The sequence below is a fragment of the Scyliorhinus torazame genome, chromosome 9 (assembly GCF_047496885.1).
Source record: "Scyliorhinus torazame isolate Kashiwa2021f chromosome 9, sScyTor2.1, whole genome shotgun sequence".
Taxonomy (NCBI): domain Eukaryota; kingdom Metazoa; phylum Chordata; class Chondrichthyes; order Carcharhiniformes; family Scyliorhinidae; genus Scyliorhinus; species Scyliorhinus torazame.
The window spans coordinates 10,921,716-10,945,427 of NC_092715.1; the positions used below are offsets into that span (position 1 = coordinate 10,921,716).

At 51.4% G+C, this 23,712-nt stretch overlaps 1 protein-coding gene across 3 annotated transcripts in view; it reads right to left on the bottom strand.

Annotated features, from left to right (window-relative positions):
- Positions 1-23,712, bottom strand: part of LOC140429063 (growth hormone receptor-like) — a 470,486-nt gene that overhangs the window by 62,784 nt on the left and 383,990 nt on the right. For all 3 annotated transcript variants that reach the window (XM_072515603.1, XM_072515601.1, XM_072515602.1), the window contains exons 6-8: positions 23,544-23,706; positions 20,653-20,782; positions 8,649-8,818 (exon numbers count right to left, since the gene is read on the bottom strand). In XM_072515603.1, the coding sequence (XP_072371704.1) occupies positions 8,649-8,818; positions 20,653-20,782; positions 23,544-23,706 (463 nt within the window). The remainder of the gene's footprint in view (positions 1-8,648; positions 8,819-20,652; positions 20,783-23,543; positions 23,707-23,712) is intronic.

Consider the following 23,712-nt stretch of genomic DNA (forward strand, 5'->3'; position numbering starts at 1 on the left):
TGAGTGAGTGAGTGTTGGGGGAGTGAGTGTTGAGGGAGTGAGTGGGTGAGTGAGTGAGTGTTGAGTGAGTGTTGGGGGAGTGAGTGTTGGGGGAGTGAGTGTTGAGGGAGTGAGTGGGTGAGTGAGTGAGTGTTGGGGGAGTGAGTGTTGAGGGAGGGAGTGTGAGTTGGGGGAGTGAGTGTTGGGGGAGTGAGTGTTGGGGGAGTGAGTGTTGGGGGAGTGAGTGTTGAGGGAGTGAGTGTGAGTTGGGGGAGTGAGTGTTGGGGGAGTGAGTGTTGGGGGAGTGAGTGTTGAGGGAGTGAGTGTTGGGGGAGCGAGTGGGTGAGTGAGTGAGTGTTGGGGGAGTGAGTGTTGGGGGAGTGAGTGTTGAGGGAGTGAGTGTTGGGGGAGCGAGTGGGTGAGTGAGTGAGTGTTGGGGGAGTGAGTGTTGAGGGAGGGAGTGTGAGTTGGGGGAGTGAGTGTTGGGGGAGTGAGTGTTGGGGGAGCGAGTGGGTGAGTGAGTGAGTGTTGGGGGAGTGAGTGTTGGGGGAGTGAGTGTTGGGGGAGCGAGTGTTGAGGGAGTGAGTGGGTGAGTGAGTGAGTGTTGAGGGAGCGAGTGGGTGAGTGAGTGAGTGTTGGGGGAGTGAGTGTTGAGGGAGGGAGTGTGAGTTGGGGGAGTGAGTGTTGAGGGAGGGAGTGAGTGTTGAGTGAGTGAGTGTTGGGGGAGTGAGTGAATGAGTGTGGGGAGAGAGTGAGTGGGTGCTGGGGGAGGGAGGGAGTGAGTGTTGGGGAGAGAGATAGTGTTGAGAGAGTGAGTGAGTGTTAGTGAGTGAGTGTTGGGGGAGTGAGTTTTGGGGGAGTGAGTGTTGAGGGAGCGAGTGGGTGAGTGAGTGAGTGTTGGGGGAGTGAGTGTTGGGGGAGTGAGTGTTGGGGGAGTGAGTGTTGGGGGAGCGAGTGGGTGAGTGAGTGAGTGTTGAGGGAGTGAGTGTTGGGGGAGTGAGTGTTGAGGGAGCGAGTGGGTGAGTGAGTGAGTGTTGAGGGAGTGAGTGGGTGAGTGAGTGTTGGGGGAGTGAGTGTTGGGGGAGTGAGTGTTGGGGGAGTGAGTGTTGAGGGAGCGAGTGGGTGAGTGAGTGAGTGTTGGGGGAGTGAGTGTTGAGGGAGCGAGTGGGTGAGTGAGTGAGTGTTGGGGGAGTGAGTGTTGAGGGAGTGAGTGTTGGGGGAGTGAGTGTTGGGGGAGCGAGTGGGTGAGTGAGTGAGTGTTGAGGGAGTGAGTGTTGGGGGAGTGAGTGTTGAGGGAGCGAGTGGGTGAGTGAGTGAGTGTTGGGGGAGTGAGTGTTGGGGGAGTGAGTGTTGGGGGAGCGAGTGGGTGAGTGAGTGAGTGTTGAGGGAGTGAGTGTTGGGGGAGTGAGTGTTGAGGGAGCGAGTGGGTGAGTGAGTGAGTGTTGGGGGAGTGAGTGTTGAGGGAGCGAGTGGGTGAGTGAGTGAGTGTTGGGGGAGTGAGTGTTGGGGGAGTGAGTGTTGGGGGAGTGAGTGTTGAGGGAGTGAGTGTTGAGGGAGTGAGTGTTGAGGGAGTGAGTGTTGAGGGAGTGAGTGTTGGGGGGGTGAGTGTTGGGGGAGTGAGTGTTGAGGGAGTGAGTGTTGAGGGAGTGAGTGTTGAGGGAGCGAGTGGGTGAGTGAGTGAGTGTTGGGGGAGTGAGTGTTGGGGGAGTGAGTGGGTGAGTGAGTGAGTGTTGGGGGAGTGAGTGTTGGGGGAGTGAGTGTTGAGGGAGCGAGTGGGTGAGTGAGTGAGTGTTGGGGGAGTGAGTGTTGAGGGAGCGAGTGGGTGAGTGAGTGTTGGGGGAGTGAGTGTTGGGGGAGCGAGTGGGTGAGTGAGTGAGTGTTGGGGGAGTGAGTGTTGGGGGAGTGAGTGTTGGGGGAGTGAGTGTTGAGGGAGCGAGTGGGTGAGTGAGTGAGTGTTGGGGGAGTGAGTGTTGGGGGAGTGAGTGTTGAGGGAGCGAGTGTTGAGGGAGCGAGTGGGTGAGTGAGTGAGTGTTGGGGGAGTGAGTGTTGGGGGAGTGAGTGTTGAGGGAGCGAGTGTTGAGGGAGCGAGTGGGTAAGTGAGTGAGTGTTGGGGGAGTGAGTGTTGAGGGAGCGAGTGGGTGAGTGAGTGAGTGTTGGGGGAGTGAGTGTTGGGGGAGTGAGTGTTGAGGGAGCGAGTGGGTGAGTGAGTGAGTGTTGGGGGAGTGAGTGTTGGGGGAGTGAGTGTTGAGGGAGTGAGTGTTGGGGGAGTGAGTGTTGAGGGAGCGAGTGGGTGAGTGAGTGAGTGTTGGGGGAGTGAGTGTTGGGGGAGTGAGTGTTGAGGGAGTGAGTGGGTGAGTGAGTGAGTGTTGGGGGAGTGAGTGTTGAGGGAGTGAGTGGGTGAGTGAGTGAGTGTTGGGGGAGTGAGTGTTGAGGGAGTGAGTGTTGAGGGAGCGAGTGGGTGAGTGAGTGAGTGTTGGGGGAGTGAGTGTTGGGGGAGTGAGTGTTGAGGGAGTGAGTGGGTGAGTGAGTGAGTGTTGGGGGAGTGAGTGTTGAGGGAGTGAGTGGGTGAGTGAGTGAGTGTTGGGGGAGTGAGTGTTGGGGGAGTGAGTGTTGGGGGAGTAAGTGTTGAGGGAGTGAGTGGGTGAGTGAGTGAGTGTTGGGGGAGTGAGTGTTGAGGGAGTGAGTGGGTGAGTGAGTGAGTGTTGGGGGAGTGAGTGTTGGGGGAGTGAGTGTTGAGGGAGCGAGTGGGTGAGTGTTGAGGGAGTGAGTGTTGGGGGAGCGAGTGGGTGAGTGTTGAGGGAGTGAGTGTTGAGGGAGTGAGTGGGTGAGTGAGTGAGTGTTGGGGGAGTGAGTGTTGGGGGAGTGAGTGTTGGGGGAGCGAGTGGGTGAGTGTTGAGGGAGTGAGTGTTGGGGGAGCGAGTGGGTGAGTGTTGAGGGAGTGAGTGTTGAGGGAGTGAGTGGGTGAGTGAGTGAGTGTTGGGGGAGTGAGTGTTGAGGGAGTGAATGGGTGAGTGAGTGAGTGTTGGGGGAGTGAGTGTTGGGGGAGTGAGTGTTGGGGGAGTGAGTGTTGGGGGAGTGAGTGTTGGGGGAGTGAGTGGGTGGGTGAGTGAGTGTTGGGGGAGTGAGTGTTGGGGGAGTGAGTGTTGGGGGAGCGAGTGGGTGAGTGTTGAGGGAGTGAGTGTTGAGGGAGTGAGTGTTGGGGGAGCGAGTGGGTGAGTGTTGAGGGAGTGAGTGTTGGGGGAGCGAGTGGGTGAGTGTTGAGGGAGTGAGTGTTGGGGGAGCGAGTGGGTGAGTGTTGAGGGAGTGAGTGTTGAGGGAGCGAGTGGGTGAGTGAGTGAGTGTTGGCGGAGTGAGTGTTGAGGGAGCGAGTGGGTGAGTGAGTGAGTGTTGGGGGAGTGAGTGTTGGGGGAGTGAGTGTTGGGGGAGTGAGTGTTGAGGGAGTGAGTGTTGAGGGAGCGAGTGGGTGAGTGAGTGAGTGTTGGGGGAGTGAGTGTTGGGGGAGTGAGCGTTGGGGGAGCGAGTGGGTGAGTGAGTGAGTGTTGGGGGAGTGAGTGTTGGGGGAGTGAGTGTTGAGGGAGCGAGTGGGTGAGTGTTGAGGGAGTGAGTGTTGGGGGAGCGAGTGGGTGAGTGTGGGATTGTTTGTGCAGGTCTGACTCACTCACAGACTGAACGGGATTCTCTGGAAATGGGGCTCTGTCCGCACGCGGGTGGACAAACCGGCAGCAACCACTCCGGCAGCAACAGTGAGGTATTCTCAATTTCCCGGGGGCTAGGTTGATGCCGGAACGGCCGGCGTGATCTCATACATGCGCGAACTGGCCGGCGTATTTCCGCGCATGCGCGGACTGGCCGGGGTATGGACTGGCCAGCGTATTTCCGCGCATGCGCGGACTGGCCGGGCTATGGACTGGCCAGCGTATTTCCGCGCATGCGCGGACTGGCCAGCGTATGGACTGGCCAGCGTATTTCCGCGCATGCGCGGACTGGCCGGGCTATGGACTGGCCAGCGTATTTCCGCGCATGCGCGGACTGGCCAGCGTATGGACTGGCCAGCGTATTTCCGCGCATGCGCGGACTGACCGGCGTATGGACTGGCCGGCGCATTTCCGCGCATGCACGGACTGGCCGGCGTATTTCCGCGCATGCACGGACTGGCCGGCGTATGGACTGGCCGGCGTATTTCCGCGCATGCACGGACTGGCCGGCGTATGGACTGGCCAGCGTATTTCCGCGCATGCGCGGACTGGCCGGTGTATGGACTGGCCGGCGTATTTCCGCGCATGCACGGACTGGCCGGCGTATTTCTGCGCATGCGCGGATGTTCCCTTCTCCGCGCTGGCCCCTGGGCAATATGGTGGAGCCCTACTGGGGCCTGGCGCGGAGGAAAGAAGGCCCCCCCCCAATGGAAGCAGCCCGCCCGCATATCGGTCGGCCCCGATCGCGGGCCAGGCCATCGTGGGGCGCCCCCCCCCCCAGGGTCCAATCCCCCCCACCCCCCCCGAGGACCGCCCCGGCACACTCGCCAGCCAGGTCCCGCCGTGTGTGAGGTGAGTAATTCACGCTGGCGGGACTGGGCAAAAGTGTACGGCTGCTCGGCCCATCGGGGCCCCGAGAATCGTCGGGGGGGCCGTCCCGAAAAACGGCGCCGGAGAATAGGGCAGCTGGCGCCGGGGCGGGATTCGCGCCTCCTCCTGGGGATTCTCCGACCAGGCGCAGAGTCGGAGAATCACGGCCAAGATCCTCACTCACCCTCCTCACTCCACACACATTCACACTCACTCACACACTGTGTAGGTGAGGGTGAGCATCAAGAGATTGGGAGTGAGTCAGACAAACAAGACTCTGTCCCTCTCAAAACATGATCTTTCTTAATTACCCTGTTTTAATGATCAATGTATTGTTTTGACATCGCTTTATTTTTACTCAGCAAGTTCTTTCTTTTCTTCCGACATCCTCATGAAGTTATATCAAACCTTTTCTTCCTAAAATATTCTCAGTGGTCCCCTGGTGAGAGAAATCAATGTAAATGTGACCCGGCCCCAAGTGAAAAGGTTGTTCAATACTGGATAGAACCTTTTATTCATTTATGTCCTTGAAGATGGATCGAAAGTTAAGAGTTCTGTAAAATTGGTGCCAAGTTCTGGACTGTTAGCTGCTGTGCATCTGTTACTTTTAATAGATCTGTTTGAAATGTCACATCCCAAACTCCAGCCTGCTTTACTGCTCACCAAAGTCTCGGGGATAATCTAACATCCAGCAAATTAACCGAGCTTCTGTTTAACCCAGAGTTAATACTTTAATTTGTACCCCAGACCCTTGATCGTTCTGCTCCTCCGCTGCTGTCCCAGGATTGACTCCCTCAGGATAAGCCTGAAGTTTCCGTCTGGATCATGCTCGCTCTCTGAAGGACTGTTCCATCAACAAGGGGCCAAATCCACAGGACACAGCAACAGGAACGAGATCCACAGGACACAGCAACAGGAGCCATATCCACAGGACACAGCAACAGGGGCCATATCCACAGGACACAGCAACAGGAGCCATATCCACAGGACACAGCAACAGGAACGAGATCCACAGGACACAGCCACAGGGGCCAAATCCACAGGACACAGCAACAGGAACGAGATCCACAGGACACAGCCACAGGGGCCAAATCCACAGGACACAGCAACAGGAGCCATGTCCACAGGACACAGCAACAGGAACGAGATCCACAGGACACAGCCACAGGGGCCAAATCCACAGGACACAGCAACAGGAACGAGATCCACAGGACACAGCCACAGGAGCCATATCCACAGGATACAGCCACAGGAGCGAGATCCACAGGACACAGCAACAGGAGCCATATCCACAGTACACAGCAACAGGAGCGAGATCCACAGGACACAGCAACAGGAGCCATATCCACAGTACACAGCAACAGGGGCCATATCCACAGGACACAGCAACAGGAGCGAGATCCACAGGACACAGCAACAGGGGCCAAATCCACAGGACACAGCAACAGGAGCGAGATCCACAGGACACAGCAACAGGAGCGAGATCCACAGGACACAGCAACAGGAGCCATATCCACAGTACACAGCAACAGGAGCGAGATCCACAGGACACAGCAACAGGGGCCAAATCCACAGGACACAGCAACAGGGGCCAAATCCACAGGACACAGCCACAGGAGCGAGATCCACAGGACACAGCAACAGGGGCCATATCCACAGGACACAGCCACAGGAGCGAGATCCACAGGACACAGCAACAGGAGCGAGATCCACAGGACACAGCCACAGGAGCGAGATCCACAGGACACAGCAACAGGAGCCATATCCACAGGACACAGCCACAGGAGCGAGATCCACAGGACACAGCAACAGGGGCCAAATCCACAGGACACAGCAACAGGAGCCATATCCACAGGACACAGCAACAGGAGCGAGATCCACAGGACACAGCAACAGGAGCCAAATCCACAGGACACAGCCACAGGAGCAAGATCCACAGGACACAGCAACAGGGGCCATATCCACAGGACACAGCCACAGGAGCGAGATCCACAGGACACAGCAACAGGAGCGAGATCCACAGGACACAGCCACAGGAGCGAGATCCACAGGACACAGCAACAGGAGCCATATCCACAGGACACAGCCACAGGAGCCATATCCACAGGACACAGCCACAGGAGCGAGATCCACAGGACACAGCAACAGGAGCCATATCCACAGGACACAGCAACAGGAGCCATATCCACAGGACACAGCAACAGGAGCCATATCCACAGGACACAGCCACAGGAGCCATATCCACAGGACACAGCAACAGGAGCCATATCCACAGGACACAGCCACAGGAGCGAGATCCACAGGACACAGCAACAGGAGCGAGATCCACAGGACACAGCCACAGGAGTGAGATCCACAGGACACAGCCACAGGAGCGAGATCCACAGGACACAGCAACAGGGGCCAAATCCACAGGACAAAGCAACAGGAGCCATATCCACAGGACACAGCAACAGGAGCCATATCCACAGGGCACAGCAACAGGAGCCATATCCACAGGACACAGCAACAGGAGCCATATCCACAGGACACAGCAACTGGGGCCAAATCCACAGGACACAGCAACAGGAGCCATATCCACAGGATACAGCAACAGGAGTGAGATCCACAGGACACAGCAACTGGAGCGAGATCCACAGGACACAGCCACAGGAGCCATATCCACAGGATACAGCAACAGGGGCCAAATCCACAGGACACAGCAACAGGAGCCATATCCACAGGACACAGCAACAGGAGCCATATCCACAGGATACAGCCACAGGAGCGAGATCCACAGGACACAGCAACAGGAGCCATATCCACAGGACACAGCAACAGGAGCGAGATCCACAGGACACAGCAACAGGAGCGAGATCCACAGGACACAGCAACAGGAGCCATATCCACAGGACACAGCAACAGGAGAGAGATCCACAGGACACAGCAACAGGGGCCATATCCACAGGACACAGCAACAGGAGCGAGATCCACAGGACACAGCCACAGGGGCCATATCCACAGGACACAGCCACAGGGGCCATATCCACAGGACACAGCAACAGGAGCCATATCCACAGGACACAGCAACAGGAGCCATATCCACAGGACACAGCCACAGGAGCGAGATCCACAGGACACAGCCACAGGGGCCATATCCACAGGACACAGCAACAGGAGCCATATCCACAGGACACAGCAACAGGGGCCAAATCCACAGGACACAGCAACAGGAGCCATATCCACAGGACACAGCAACAGGAGCGAGATCCACAGGACACAGCAACAGGGGCCAAATCCACAGGACACAGCAACAGGAGCCATATCCACAGGATACAGCAACAGGGGCCATATCCACAGGACACAGCAACAGGAGCCATATCCACAGGACACAGCAACAGGAGCGAGATCCACAGGACACAGCAACAGGGGCCAAATCCACAGGACACAGCAACAGGAGCCATATCCACAGGACACAGCAACAGGAGCCATATCCACAGGATACAGCAACAGGAGCCATATCCACAGGACACAGCAACAGGGGCCATATCCACAGGATACAGCAACTGGAGCGAGATCCACAGGACACAGCAACAGGGGCCATATCCACAGGATACAGCAACAGGAGCCATATCCACAGTACACTTGTAGAGGACACTTTCAGTTAGTTTAATGGGTCCCTGGAAACCTGACAAATGAATCTGTGTTGGGCAAACATGAAAAATTGTTCAGAGTTAGAGAATAAATCTCAATTCCATTCCCTTTACCTCGCTGAAGGTGTTCAATTTAATTCAAATTATTCAATGTGGTGAAGGGTACAAATTCTCGGGACGAGAGAATTAAGTCGGGAACTTTTTCACCCAAGGCATTGTGGACTAAATGCCAATGAAGTGAAGAATATCAGTGGATTCAAAGGGATAATGTGTAAACTTTGTGGAGCGAGGAAGGATTGAGGGGTGGAAAATGTTTGTCAATTGGAGTGATCTGTGACAAGGGGATTTTGCACCTTCCGACCATTTCTGGAGGTGTTTGCGTTCTGGACCCAGACCCTGCTGATGTAATTATCCTAACCCGCTCACTCTCGGTACTCCCCCAAAGAACAAGTAGTAAATTATTTGTTGTTACCGATGTTATCGATGGAGAAGCAGTGCTTGTCGAAGGTAATGTTCTGTTCCTGAAAGTCAGATTTCAGCTGGACACAGTATGAAATCCAGATGGACGTGTAGGTTTGGTTGAAGTAGCAGGAATTTTCATTGTGCAAATATTCGGGACATTCTTTCCAGTCAGCATTATTTCTGAAGGAATATTAATCTGTTAGTGTCTTTGATAAGCAAGAGTCATTCCCAAAACATTACACAAATTAGCATGAACCATGAACCAGGTTTAAGTACGGCGCCTGGCTGACAATGGACTGCATCTTTTTAAGTATTCACCTCGTACTGAAAGCAGTCTCTAACAGAGAACTAGCAACGCAAACATCAGTTTCAGTCGAGTAGTCAGGCACCACCAAACCTTGGTGCTTTGGGTAAAATGCCAACCAAACTTCAAACTGCTCCTGTACGCGAGACTTCGCATTCGCTTCTTCCTTAGGCTTTATGGGAACTATTGCTTGGATTCACTGGCTGTCAGGAGTGTCTTACTTAGAAGCAATATTTTGGATTTGTCTCAACTTTATCCTGAGCCTCTCCCTCCTGTGTCTGCGTGCGTTTCGCCCCCACAACCCAAAGATGTGCAGGGTAGGTGGATTGACCACGCTAAATTGCCCCTTAATTGGGAAAAAAAATAATTAGGTACTCTAAATTTATTTTTAAAAACTGTACCCTAGCCGAGCTGTTCCAGTACAGCTACAACACTGACATCTACCCGGCAATGTGGAAAATCGCCCAGGTGTGTCCTGTACACAAGAAACAGAACAAATCCAACCCTGCCAATTACCGCCCTGGTTTAGCACAGGGCTAAATCGCTGGCTTTGAAAGCAGACCAAGGCAGGCCAGCAGCACGGTTCAATTCCTGTACCAGCCTCCCCAAACAGGCGCTGGAATGTGGTGACTAGGGGCTTTTCACAGTAACTTAATTTGAAGCCTATTTGTGACAATAAGTGATTTTCATTTCATTTTCATTTCCTCAGTCTACTCTCCATCATCAGTAAAGTGATGGAAGGAGTCATCAACAGAGCTATCAAGCGGCACTTACTCAGCAATAACCTGCTCATGGACGCTCAGTTTGGCTTCCGCCAGGGTCACTCAGCTCCTGACCTCATTACAGCCTTGGTTCAAACGTGGACAAAAGAGCTGAATACCAGAGGTGAGGTGGGGGTGACTGCCCTCGACATCGAGGCAGCATTTGACCGAGTGTGGCATCAAGGAGCCCGAGCTAAACTGGAGTCAGTGGGAATCAGGGGGAAACTCTCCGCTGGTTGGAGTCATACCCGGCACAAAGGAAGATGGTTGTGGTGGTTGGAGGTCAATCATCTCAGCTCCAGGACATCACTGCAGGAGTTCCTCAGGGTCGTGTCCTCGGCCCAACCATCTTCAGTTGCTTCATCAATGACCTCTCTTCCATCATAAGGTCAGAAGTGGGGATGTTTGCGGATGACTTCACAATGTTCAGCACCATTCGCCACTCCTCAGATAATGAAGCAGTCCCTGTCCAAATGCAGCAAGACCTGGACAATATCCAGGCTTGGGCTGATCTATTTTCAAATTAATTTATGAGATGTAGGTGTCATTGTTTAGACCAGCATTATTGGTAGCACAGTGGTTAGCATTGTTGCCTCACAGCTCCAGGGTCCCAGGTTCGATTCCCGGCTTGGGTAACAATCTGTGCGGAGTCTGCGTGGGTTTCCTCCGGGTGCTCCGGTTTCCTCCCACAAGTCCCGAAAGATGTGCTGTTGGGTAATTTGGACATTCTGAATTCTCCCTCTGTGTCCCCGAACAGGCGCCACAGTGTGGCGACTAGGGGCTTTTCACAGTAACTTCATTGCAGCGTTAATGTAAGCCTACTTGTGACAATAAAGATTATTATTAGTAATGCTCATCCCCAATGCTCTTGAGAAGGTGGTGGTGAGCTACGTTCTTGAGCTGCTGCAGTCCCGGAGGTGTAGGTACACCCACCGCGCTGTCAGGGAGGAATAAGTGGCAAATAACACTCATGCAAATAAGTACTAGGCAATCTCCATAAAGAGAGGCTCTAATCATCACTCCCTGACATTCACTGGCATCACCATCGCTGAATCGCCCCCCCCCCCCCCTATCAAAATCCTGGGGGTTACCATTGACCAGACACTGAACTGGACTGGCTACATTAACACTGTGGTTACGAGAGTAGGTCAGGGGCTAGAAATCCTGCAACAAGTAACTCACCTCCTGACCCCCCCAAAGCCTGTGCACCATCTCCAAGGCACAAGTCAGGAGTGTGATGGAATACTCTCCACTTGCCTGGATGAGCGCAGCTCCAACAACACTCAGGAAGCTCAATGCCATCCAGGACAAAGCAGCCCCGCTTGATTGCTCCCGTTCCACAAACATTCACTCCCTCCACCCCCGACGCACAGTGGCAGCCAACTGTCGCTGGGTCAAATCCTGCAACTCCCTCCCTAACAGCACTGTGGGTTTACCTACAGCACATGACTACAGCGGTGCAAGAAGGCAGCTCACCACCACCTTCTGAAGGGTAATTAGGGATGGGCAATTAATGCTGGCCTAGCCAGTGAAGTACACATCAAGAAAATGAGACAAAGTAAAATCTCTGTCATGTACACTGCCTCAGTGACCTTGCCTCAGTGACCCTGCCTCAGTGACCCTGCCTCAGTGACCCTGCCTCAGTGACCCTGCCTCAGTAACTGTGGTTCACTTTAGCTGGTTTAGCACACTGGGCTAAATTGCTGGCTTTTAAAGCAGACCAAGGCAGGCCAGCAGCATGGTTCAATTCCCGTACCAGCCTCCCCGAACAGGCGCCGGAATGTGGCGACTAGGGGCTTTTCACAGTAACTTCATTGAAGCCTACTCGTGACAATGAGCGATTTTCATTAAATTTCATTTCAGTGCAGCACAGCTTAGATAGGGAGTAAGGTTCCCTTCCCAGTGTCCCATCAAACACTCCGAACACGCGCTGTTGGCGAGGCGTCACTGAGGAGCATTCTGGGAAAGCTCGGCTCAGTCACCGTGACGAGGTTTGCAGAGGTCCCGGTGCTCAACGGAGGAAGAGCAGGCAAGAAGCGCCGGGTCGGAAAGTGACCGGGGGGGGGGGTGGGGGGAAGCAAAGCAGCTGATTGGTGAGTACATCCTGGTGAGTAGTTTCAATTTTTAAAGTAATTCATTGCTCAACACTAAAGTAGGGGGCGACAAGAAAAGAAGTAAGGAATAATATTGTAGAATTATAGTGGAAGCTAACATCAATTTTGTTAAGACACTAACTAGTTTAACCAAGAGGAGCGGCATGCCCCTTGTTGCTGGCGGGCCGGGTGCAGGCAGTAAAGATGGGCGTTCTGCCATGGTCCCTGTTCCAGTGTCTGCCTGTCTATTTGCCAAAGTCATTCTTCAGGGTGTGTGTGTGTGTGTGTGTGTGTGTGTGTGTGTGGGGGGGGGGGGGGGGGGGGGGGTGGACAGGCTGGTCTCGTCCCAGCTTTCCCAGAATGCTTCTCCGTGACGACTCCCCAACGGCGTTTGTGAGGGCAGGGAAAGTGGCCAGGATAAGGAAATCAGGTGTGCCAAAGGGGGCAGCAGATGGGGTTTGGGCCGGGGGGGTTGGGGGGGGGGGGGGGGTTGGCCCTTCCAAACTTGTTATACTATCACTGGGCGGCGAGTGAGGAGCGGGTGCGGGGCTGGAGTAGCGGGAAGGAGGTTTTGCGGGTGCGGACGGAGGCGGGCTCAGGGTTGCGGGCGCTGGCAACGGTGCCGCTGCCATTCACCCCGGTGAAGGACTCGGATGATCCTGTGGTGGTAGCCACGCTGAAAATCTGGAGGCACTTCAAGCAGCACTTTAGGTTGAGGGAGGGCTCGAGGGTTATGCCGAAAAGAAGGATTTGAGGTTTGAGCTAGGGAGGGTGGATGCAGGATTCCAGAGATGGGAGGAGAGAGGGGTGAAAGAGATGAAGGATCTGTTATTGGAGGGGCGGTTCGCAAGTTTGGAGGAGTTGGGGTGAGGTTTGTATCCAGCAGGAGGAGGATTTCAGGTATATGCAGGTGTGGGACTTCACAAGAAAGGCCTTTCTGAATTTTCTGGTGGCTCCGTCCTCGTTGCTGGAGGTGCCATTGTTGGTGGGGGGGTGGAGGGCGGATTTGGCAATTTCAGGTAAGATTATGGAGGAGGATAAGATGTCCATGGAGGGGAATAAGACCAAGTGGGAGAAAGAGTTGGGGATGGGGCTGGAGGAGGGATTATGGTGCGAAGTGCTGCAAAGGGACAATGCCTCGACCTCGTGCATGAGGATGGGGTTAATTCAGGGTTGATTCAGTTAAAAGTGGTGTACAGGGCGCACTTACTGAAGGCAAGGATGAGCCGGCTGTTTGATCGACAGGGGAAGATCAATCAAAAAAAGAAAGCGTACAAGAGGCACAAAGAACGAAGCACTGGAGATCGCCCAGACGGGTAGAGGAAGTCCGAAGCACTGGAGATCGCCCAGACGGGTAGAGGAAGTCCGAAGCACTGGAGATCGCCCAGACAGGTAGAGGAAGTCCAGTGGCAAAGTCACAAAGGAAATAAGGAGATCAAAGAGAGGGTGTGAAAAAAGATTAGCCAGTAAAGTTAAAGAAAACCCAAAGATGTTTTACCAATGTATTAATGGTAAAAGGTTCGTTAAAGAAAAAGTGGGACTATCAGAGATGAGGAAGGGAATGTGGGAAGGGTTTTAAATGAATATTTTGTCTTCATGTTTACAAAGGATATGGATGATGCAGATATAGTCGTCCAGGAGGAACACGGAGAGATACTGGATGGGGTAATCATAGAGAGAGAGGTGCAGATGTACAGAGAGATCTGGGAGTTCAGGTCCATTGTACCCTGAAGGTGGCAACGCAGGTCGATAGAGTGATCAAGAAGGCATAGGGCATGCTTGCCTTCATCGGACGGGGTATTGAGTACAAGAGTCGGCAGGTCATGTTACAGTTGTATAGGACTTTGGTTAGGCCACATTTGGAATACTGCGTGCAGTTCTGGTCGCCACATTACCAGAAGGATGTGGATGCTTTAGAGAGGGTGCAGAGGAAGTTCACCAGGATGTTGCCTGGTATGGAGGGTGCTAGCTATGAAGAAAGGTTGAGTAGATTAGGATTGTTTTCGTTGGAAAGACGGAGGTTGAGGGGGGACCTGATTGAGGTCTAAAAAATTCTGAGAGGTATGGACAGGGTGGATAGCAACAAGGTTTTTCCAAGAGTTGGGGTGTCAATTACAAGGGGTCACGATTTCAAGGTGAGAGGGGGAAATTTTAAGGGAGATGTGCGTGGAAAGTTTTTTACGCAGAGGGTGGTGGGTGCCTGGAACGCTTTGCCAGTGGAGGTGGTAGAGGTGGGCACGATAGCATAATTTAAGATGCATCTAGACAGATATATGAACGGGTGGGGAACAGAGGGAAGTAGATCCTTGGAAAATAGGCGACAGGTTTAGATAAAGGATCTGGATCGGCGCAGGCTGGGAGGGCCGAAGGGCCTGTTCCTGTGCTGTAATTTTCTTTGTTCTCTTTTGTAACCGAGTGATGAAAGTCCTTGAAAGTTGTTAAGTCGCCAGAGCCAGATTGATTGTTTCGGAGGTTGCTGAAGGAGGTCAGGGAGGAGGTTTAGCTCAGTGGGTTAGACAGCTGGTTTGTGATGCAGAACAAGGCCAGCAGCACCGGTTCAATTCCCGTACCAGCTGAGAATTCTGAATTCTCCCACTGTGGCGCTGGAATGTGGCGACTAGGGGCTTTTCACAGTAACTTCATTGCAGTGTTAATGTAAGCCTACTTGTGACAATAAAGATTATTTATTTATTTAGATAGTAGATGCCGAGGGTGATTTTCCAATCCTCACAAGACACAGGGAGGTACCGGAGGACTGGAGAAATGCAAACGTGATTCCATTGTTTAAAAAGGGATCAAAGGAAATGCCAAGTGATTATAGGTCAGTTAGTCTTATGTCAGTGGTGGGAAAATCAGTAGAATCAATCCTGAGAGATAGGATTAACTGTCACATCGAGAGGCACGGACTAGTCAGGGAGAGTCAGCATGGATTTGTCAAAGGAAGATCTTGCCTCATAAATTTGATTGAATTCTTTGAGGAAGTGACAAGAAGGGTCGATGAAGGTAGTGCAGTGGATGTGGTGTACATGGAATTTAGCAAGGCGTTTGACAAAGTCCCACGTGGCAGATTGGTCAAGAAAGTGAAAGCCCATGGGATACAGGGCAATATGGTAAACTGGATAAAAACTTGGCTTAGTAACAGGAAACAAAGGGTAATGATCAATGACTGTCCTTGTGATTAGAGTGTTGTTTCAAGTGGTGTTCCACAAGGCTCGGTGTTAGGACCCTTATTGCGTGTGCGACATATGAATGATTTGGACGTGAATGTGGGGAGCATGATTGGGAAATTTGCTGATGACACAAAGATTGGTCGAATGGTGGACAGTGTAGAGGATAGCTATACTCGCCAGAATGATATAGATGGGTTGGTGGAGTGGGCGATAAAGTGGCAGGTGGAATTTAATACAGAGGGGTGTGAGGTCAGCATTTAGGGAGGTCAGACAGTTGTAAGGACTACACAATAAATGGGAATATATTAAGAGGGGTCCCCGATGAAGTGAGAGATCTTGGCGTAGAGGTACACAGGCCCCTAAAGGCAGCAGTTCAAGTAGACAAGGTTGTTAAGAAAGCAGCTAGCAGGGCAGCACGGTGGCGCAGTGGTTAGCACTGCAGCCTCACGGCGCCGAGGACCCAGGTTCGATCCCGGCTCTGGGTCACTGTCCGTGTGGGAGTTTGCGCATTCTCCCCGTGTTTGCGTGGGTTTCGTCCCCACAACCCAAAGATGTGCAGGGTAGGTGGATTGAACACGCTAAATTGCCCCTTAATTGGAAAAAATGAATTGGGTTCTCTAAATTTAAAAAAAAAGAAAGCATATGGAATGCTTAGCCTCAAAATAAGGGGAAGTAGATTTAGGACTGAGTTTAGTAGGAACTTCTTCACCCAAAGGGTTGTGAATCTATGGAATTCCTTGCCCAGTGAAGCAGTAGAGGCTCCTCCATTAAATGTTTTTAAGATAAAGATAGATAGTTTTTTGACGAATAAAGGGATTAAGGGTTATGGTGTTCGGGCCGGAAAGTGGAGCTGAGTCCACAAAAGATCAGCCATGATCTCATTGAATGGCGGAGCAGGCTCGAGGGGCCAGATGGCCTACTCCTGCTCCTAGTTCTTATGTTCTTATGTTCTTATGGTCTCCTTCATTGGCAGAGGTAATAGAATATAAAAGTAAGGATATAATGTTGGAATTGCATAAAACACTGGTGAGGCCACAACTGGAGTATTGTGTGCAGTTCTGGTCACCACATTACAGGAAGGACGTTATTGCTCTGGAGAGAAGCAGAGGAGGTTTACAAGAATGTTGCCAGGGCTGGAAAAGTGTAGCTACGAGGAGAGGTTGGATGGGTTGGGGTAATTTTCCTTGGAACAAAGAAGGCGGAGGGGTGACTTAATTGAGGTGGACAAAATTATGAGGGGAAGAGATGGAGTGGACAGGGTAAAATTGTTTCCGTTGGTGGAGAATTCTAGAACCAGGGGACATAGATTCAAGATAAGAGGCAGAAGGTGTAGAGGGGACGTGAGGAAGAACGTTTTTTACACAGAGGGCAGTGGGAGTCTGGAATTCGCTGCCCGAGTTGGTGGTGGTGGCAGAGACCCTAAACTCTTTTTAAAAGGTACCTGGATCTGCAGCTTAATGCTATGGGATGGACTATGGACTGGGTGCAGGAAGGTGAGATTAGAAAGGACAGCTGGGTGTTCTCGGGCTGGCATGGAGAAGATGGGCCGAATGGCCTCCTTCTGTGCTGTAACTTTCCGATGGTTCTATGGTTCAGGAATGGGTTCAATGCACAATAAGGCCCTCTTTGTGTCCCAGCAATGGACTCTCAGAGATAGCTGCCTCTTCAATGTTTTAGTTGACATTGCCAGTCATCCTTCTAGCCTTTCCAAAAAATTGTCCACATGCGAGATGTCTCCACGCATCAACAAGTAATTCAAAGCTGTTGACGGAGAAAATAAATTTGATGTCATTTGGTAATGGCCCCAGGTTTAGATTAGAAAGGACATGCTAACTCAAATTGTTCCTCATCCCCTAATAGCACCATCTATTATCTATAATCTGTGGCCGTGATTAAATCACCCTTTATGAGGTTATATATTCTGTTCACCTGCACTACACAGCATTTAGAGAAATTACATACATTGGTACACTCTTGCTGCTATTCATAGCTACAAAGGCAGAATATACAAGTGGTCATCAGGTGGAGATATTTAGATCACAAATTGTTCTTGTCGCTAAGGATTTGATTGTATTTAATACAAAGGAGGCAGCGGATGAAGGTGTTAATCATCAGATGAGAAATAAACTATTATTCACGGAAAAGACAGGTCGACCAAGGAGCCAGTGTGTTTAGTGACAGGGAGCATGGTGATGTCACCTGGTTACACTTGGTTCGTTAAAGTTAAAAACAACCCCGTCACCCCTGCCCCCCCCACCCTGTCCATTCGGGAGCATCATCTCCAATAACATCTTCACCCGCGTGTTAATCAAGAATCTATCGAGCTCTGCCGCAAACATATTCAGAGACTCTGAGTCCACTGCCTTTTGAGGAAGAGAGTTCCACGACCCTCAGAGAGAAAATATTTATCCTCATGTCTGTCTTCAATGGACAACCCCTTATTTTTAAACAGTGGCACCTAGATCCAGCAGAGGGCAGTAGAGCGGAGCTGCTGATTGGCTGTTGCGGGGGAAATTTGCATAAGTCCGTTGTGGTCACCCTAACTTGAAGGTGTACCTGTGCAAGGGACCCTAGCTGTTCAAGTGAAGACAAGCATCCAGCAGAGGGCAGTAGAACAGAGCTGCTGATTGGCTGTTGCGGGGGAAATGTTCATACGTACATTGTGGTCACCCTAATTTGAAGGTGGTTTGTGGAGGAGCTGTTGTCAAGTGACACTTAAACCCGAAACACTTCTTCAGTGTTTCCCTCCCTACACCCTCCTATAACCCAAAAATAACAACCGCTGTAAAGATCAAGAGGAAGGCTCGAGGGCAAGTAGAAGTAGAAAGAAGTTGAACCGTGACGTCACAGCCTGCAGTTAAGGGATTGGCTAGTGACTGGTAAGTAGTTTTTCTTTTATTTTCCCTCAGATGTTATCGTGCGGGGCGCAGAGGTTGCTGAGCGAGTGCTTGCTGAGAAGGGGAGTGAATAACAGGTAAGCTCTTTCTTCTTTTTATCTAGAGGGGATGGCAGGGAAGATAGACACATAGAACATACAGTGCAGGAGGAGGCCATTTGGCCCATCGAGTCTGCACCGAGCCACTTAAGCCCTCACTTCCACCCTATCCCCATAACCCAATAACCCCTCCTAACCTTTTTAGTCACTAAGGGCAATTTATCACGGCCAATCCACCTAACCTGCACATCTTTGGACTGTGGGAGGAAACCGGAGCACCCGGAGGAAACCCACGCAGAGACGGGGAGAATATGCAAACTCCGCACAGACAGTGACCCAGCGGGGAATCGAACCTGGGACCCTGGCGCTGTGAAGCCACAGTGCTAGCCACGTGTGCTACCGTGCTGCCCATAATAGTGCAATGTTCCTCCTGCAGAATGTTTGAGGTGAGGGACGCCGCCAGTGTCCCTGCTAATTTCATCTGTGGGAAGTGCACCCATCTCCAGCTCCTCAGAAACCGCGTTAGGGAGCTGGAGCTGGATGAACTTTGGATCATTCGGGAGGCAGAGGTGGTCATAGATAGAAGCTTCAGGGATGTAGTTACTCCGAAGAATAAAGATAGATGGGTGACGGTGAGAGGGGCTGGGAGGAAGCTGTCAGTACAGGGATCCCCTGTGGTCGTTCCCTTAGTAACAAGTATACCGCTTTGGATACTGTTGCGGGGGGGGGACTTACCAGGGGTAAGACATGGGGTACAGGTCTCTGGCACAGAGTCTGTCCCGGTTGCTCAGAAGGGAAGGGGAGAGAGGAGTAGAGCATTAGTCATTGGAGACTCCATAGTTAGGGGGATAGATAGGAGATTCTGTGGGAACGAGAGAGACTCGCGGTTGGTGTGTTGCCTCCCAAGTGCCAGGGTGCCTGATGTCTCGGATCCCCCCATAAGGGGGAGGGGGAGCAGCCCCAAGTCGTGGTCCACATAGGTACCAACGACATAGGTAGGAAAAGGGATAGGGATGTAAGGCAGGAATTCAGGGAGCTAGGGTGGAAACTTAGATCTAGGACAAACAGAGTTATTATCTCTGGGTTGTTACCCGTGCCTCGTACTAGTGAGATGAGGAATAGGGAGAGAGAGGAGTTGAACATGTGGCTTCAGATTTCTGGATAATTGGGGCTCATTCTGGGGTCGGTGGGACCTGTCCAAACGGGATGGTCTACACCTGGACCAGAGGGGTACCAATATCCTGAGGGAGGGGGAAATTTGTTAATGCTCTTCGGGAGGGTTTAAACTAGTTCAGCAGGGGCTTGGGAACCTGAATTGTAGCTCCAGTATACAGGAGGTTGAGAGTAGTGAGGTCATGAGTAGGGTTTCAAAGTTGCAGGAGTGTACCGGCAGGCAGGAAGGTGGTTTGAAGTGTGTCTTCTTCAATGTCAGGAGCATCCGGAATAAGGTGGGTGAACTTGCGGCATGGGTTGGTACCTGGGACTTCGATGTTGTGGCCATTTCGGAGACATGGATAGATCAGGGACAGGAATGGTTGTTGCAGGTGCCTGGGTTTAGATATTTCAGTAAGCTCAGGGAAGGTGGTAAAAGAGGGGGAGGGGTGGCATTGTTAGTCAAGGACAATATTACGGTGGCAGAAAGGACGTTTGATGAGGACTCATCTACTGAGGTAGGATGGGCTGAGGTTAGAAACAGGAAAGGGGAGGTCACCCTGTTAGGGGTTTTCTATAGGCCTCCGAAAAGTTCCAGAGATGTAGAGGAAAGGATTGCAAAGATGATTCTGGATAGGAGCGAAAGCAACAGGGTAGTTGTTGTGGGGGACTTTAACTTTCCAAATATTGACTGGAAACGCTATAGTTCGAGTACTTTAGATGGGTCTGTTTTTGTCCAGTGTGTGCAAGAGGGTTTCCTGACACAGTATGTAGATAGGCCAACGAGAGGCAAGGCCATATTGGATTTGGTACTGGGTAATGAACCAGGACAGGTGTTAGATTTGGAGGTAGGTGAGCACTTTGGTGATAGTGACCACAATTCGATTATGTTTACTTTAGTGATGGAAAGGGATAGGTATATACCCCAGGGCAAGAGTTATATCTGGGGGAAAGGCAATGTTCTATGTTCTAGATCGAGATTTGCATGGTTACGCAGTGGTTAGCACTGTTGCTTCACAGCTCCAGGGTTCCAGGTTCGATTCCCGGCTTCGAACATGGATGGGCCGAATGGCCCCCATCTGTGCTGTATCTTTTCTATGGTCTGGGTGGGTGGCTGAAAAATCCTTGGAATCTGTCTTGGTCGCATCTGCCATTCCATGTCCAGTATGGGTGTTAACTCACGTTAATCCTGAACGTTAAAGTTTCAGACAGATATTGTAAATTGTTTTATCTTTCTGACTTTGCAAACTAAAGTTTATTTTGTGTGTCCAAAACCTATGGAATCTTGTGGCTTTATTCTATCGGTAAATGTCTTGAATCTCAATCTTTGTCTACTTCAAACAAAATGTTGGTGGTCCCGAACCAGATCTCACGAACAGCTCTAATCCAGGATCAAAACAGAGTCGGTCTGGGCACTCTAATGTGAAAGTCCTACTCTGGCACCAGGATGTTTCTATTTCAGTAAAAGCAGATCTCCATGTTCCCCCCACACATCCGTTCGGGGCGCCCACACTTAAACCCAATCAGGAGATTCTCCTGAACGCAGGAACATCAGGAGAATACCAGACAATGCAGAAATGCGTCATCGTCAAACCTTACCCCTTTGTGTAAAAGAACCTCAGCCGCCTCCGTTCAGTCAGGTTTTGATAGTTTCCAACACTCCACCTGCATGTGAAGGTCTCCTGTTCAGGCGAGCGGCATCCTGTGATTCTCGGCCTTTCCAAAGGAACTGCAGCAGAGGGGGTGAGAAACTGGCACTAGTCAACTACTCTCGACAACACTGTGGCCATGTTCAAGGAAGTCGAATTTAAGCAAAATACTGCGGAGGCTGGAAAACTGAAATAAAAACAGGAAATGCTGGATAAATGCAGCAGATCTGCCAGCGTCTGTGCAGAGAAAGGCAGAGTTAACGCTTTGAGTCCAATTGACTGGAGAAGGGTCAATGGAAACTCAGGTGGCACACAGGTTAGCACAGCTGCCTCCTGGCGCCAGAGGCCCGGGTTCGATTACAGCCTTGGATGCCTGTGTGGAGTTTGCACTTTCTCCCCGTGGCTGCGTGGGTTTCCTCCGGGTGCTCCGGTTTCCTCCCACAGTCCAAAGACGTGCAGGTTAGGTGGAGGTTAGGTGGAGTTGGGGATAGGGTGGGGAGTGGGCTTAGGTAGAGTTCTCTTTTGGAGGGTCGATGCAGGCTTGATGGGCCGAATGACGTCCTTCTGCGCTGTAGGGATTGCGGACTTGAAATATTAACGGTGTTTGTCTCTCCAAAGATGCTGCTGGACCAGCTGACTTTATCCAGCATTTTTTGTTTTTAATCCCAGGGAGTAAATCTGATTTCTGGAATATGGGTCCAAGCATTTATTCGTCAAGCACAGGCCTTGGGGTGGGCAGGGGTACAGAAGGAAACATTGTCCAGCACAGCTGCTCTTTCTTAGACCTTCTGAAGGCTGAGTTCTAACTCGAGTCAGGCCTGGTGTCTGCCTCGGTACGCCCCATTTACAATAAAACCAAGAAACCAAAAGCAGCCCCCGAGACCTCACATCCTCTCTCGCTCCCCGAACCCAACTCATGTCTGCTTATGCCCCCCACAGCTGCCCCTCCCATGCTCCCTTATAACCCCTATGCCCACCTACGTCACTCTTTGATGCCCCCATGTCCCAACACATTCCCGTAATCTTTATAATGCTTGTGCCAACTTAAGGTCAACTGTTATGATCCCAACTGATGTTGACACCAGAGAAGTCAGACCCCAGAGTGAAACCTGGCTCGATAGATCCTAACTTGTTTTTTTGAAACAGTGGAATCAGTCACACGAAAAATTAATGATATTGCACTGGACAAAAATATTAGAAAGATTTCAAACACCAGAAAATTATTCAAACTCATGCGGTTCCAGCAAAACCCTTACAGACACAAAACCCCAGTGAATATTTACCACAATCTCAACACCAAGGTTGCCTTCTGGCTTCTTGCAAACCGTTTTCCTCCTGGCGGCGAGGTCGCCAGATGCTCTTCCCCAGCTGGTGTCTCTCCCGACACGCCCAAAAACCGCAATCTAAACCCATCATCATTTCAACTTCAGAGCAAACACTGGAGATCCCTAAACTCAGTTCCCCAGCCGTCTTGTGGGATTTCTCATTGGAGAGTTTAGAATATCTGCCTCCACTCTGTGGCATACACAGACTGACCTTCCGTCTTTCCCTGAGTCACTGGACGCCTGGCACCAGGCAACACAGTTTAACCCGCTGTAACCCATCTTTTCGCTTCAAGGGTTCGCAAACCTAATTAAAAATGCACGTATGCAAACAGGGCCTGCAGACTTTCCAGCACCAAGCTCACATAAAAACTCAAAATGGAACTGGAGCCATGTTCCCCTTATTTAATACACACAAATATAAATTAAACATAGGCCTGAATTCTTCGCCTGTCGGGCGCACACATTGGGTGGTCCCGTACACGGGTGCCAAACGCTGGCCAGTGAACGGATCCCCAACGTGAATCGCACTGAGAGAAAGGCTGAGCACTGACCGGGAGAGTGGGAAGAGGGCAGGCACTGCTTTTCCAATGTGCACCCTCAAGGGGCACAGATACCCCGGAGCTGACTCGGGGAGCTGCTGGCCCGTGAAAAATAAATATTGACGTTAAAACTGCCGCGAGTGGCTGGGCAGCACAATCAAGCACAGACCTCAGTCCCCAGGCACATGGGGGAATTTTATTTTGGCCCTGACAGTTCACCCCGCCCTGGATCGAGATTGGAGCTCAAACGTAAATCCCACCTGGCCAATCGGCCGGTCCCCAAACCACAAAGGCAGAGGGTCCACGTAAAATCCCGGTCAACTGGTTAAATTGGCTTCTCGATTGTCGGAAGGCTCACTTCCAACTCGCGCACGTACCCACTGGCCAAAATATCGGGCAGGTCCGCGATGACATCAGGACGCAGGACCGCCATCTTCTCAAGTGGTATTACACGCTTATTGGTTGGGTGCGCACCTGAACTTTACACGTAAAATTCTGGCCTTAAAATTACACATTGTTCCTGCACAACTGAAGCCAATTATGCCTCCTACCGATCACCCTTTGCTCTTACACCCTCTATGCCAACTCACCAAGTATGCATCATGGGGAGACCTCAGGTGCCATGGTGAGATGAAAGAAAATAAAATTCCAAATGTCTATTGCAGATTTCACTGTGTTAAAAAAACACTCTCAAGGACAGCATTTAAATCCCTTCAAGTACTTAAATCCCTTATATCAACAAATATTTCTTTCAAGTATTTAATTCTTTATGAAAGAGACATTTCTATTCATAGCCCCTCAAAAACAGCTAATATCTTGATAACCAGTTGGAGTTGGCCATTAAGCCCTGCCCCCTGAAGATTAGCCGACCAGTGGCATTGCCACCCTGAACTGACTGTTTAAAGAGAGTCTCTGAATATTGTATGGGCTCTCTCATGTTATCAGTGATCATGTTTTGCTTTGAAATCTCAACTCACCTTCCACTGATTGCGACGTTGGAAGGAACACTTTTAAAATGTTGCTGAAGTCACTGAAATTGCCGGTGTCGGGATAGGAACATCGCAGCCGGACCTCGTACTCCTTCCCTACTGTAAAGTTGTAGAGTGGCTGAGGCGGATGCTGGTTTGGCAAGGTTTCAATCTGTGA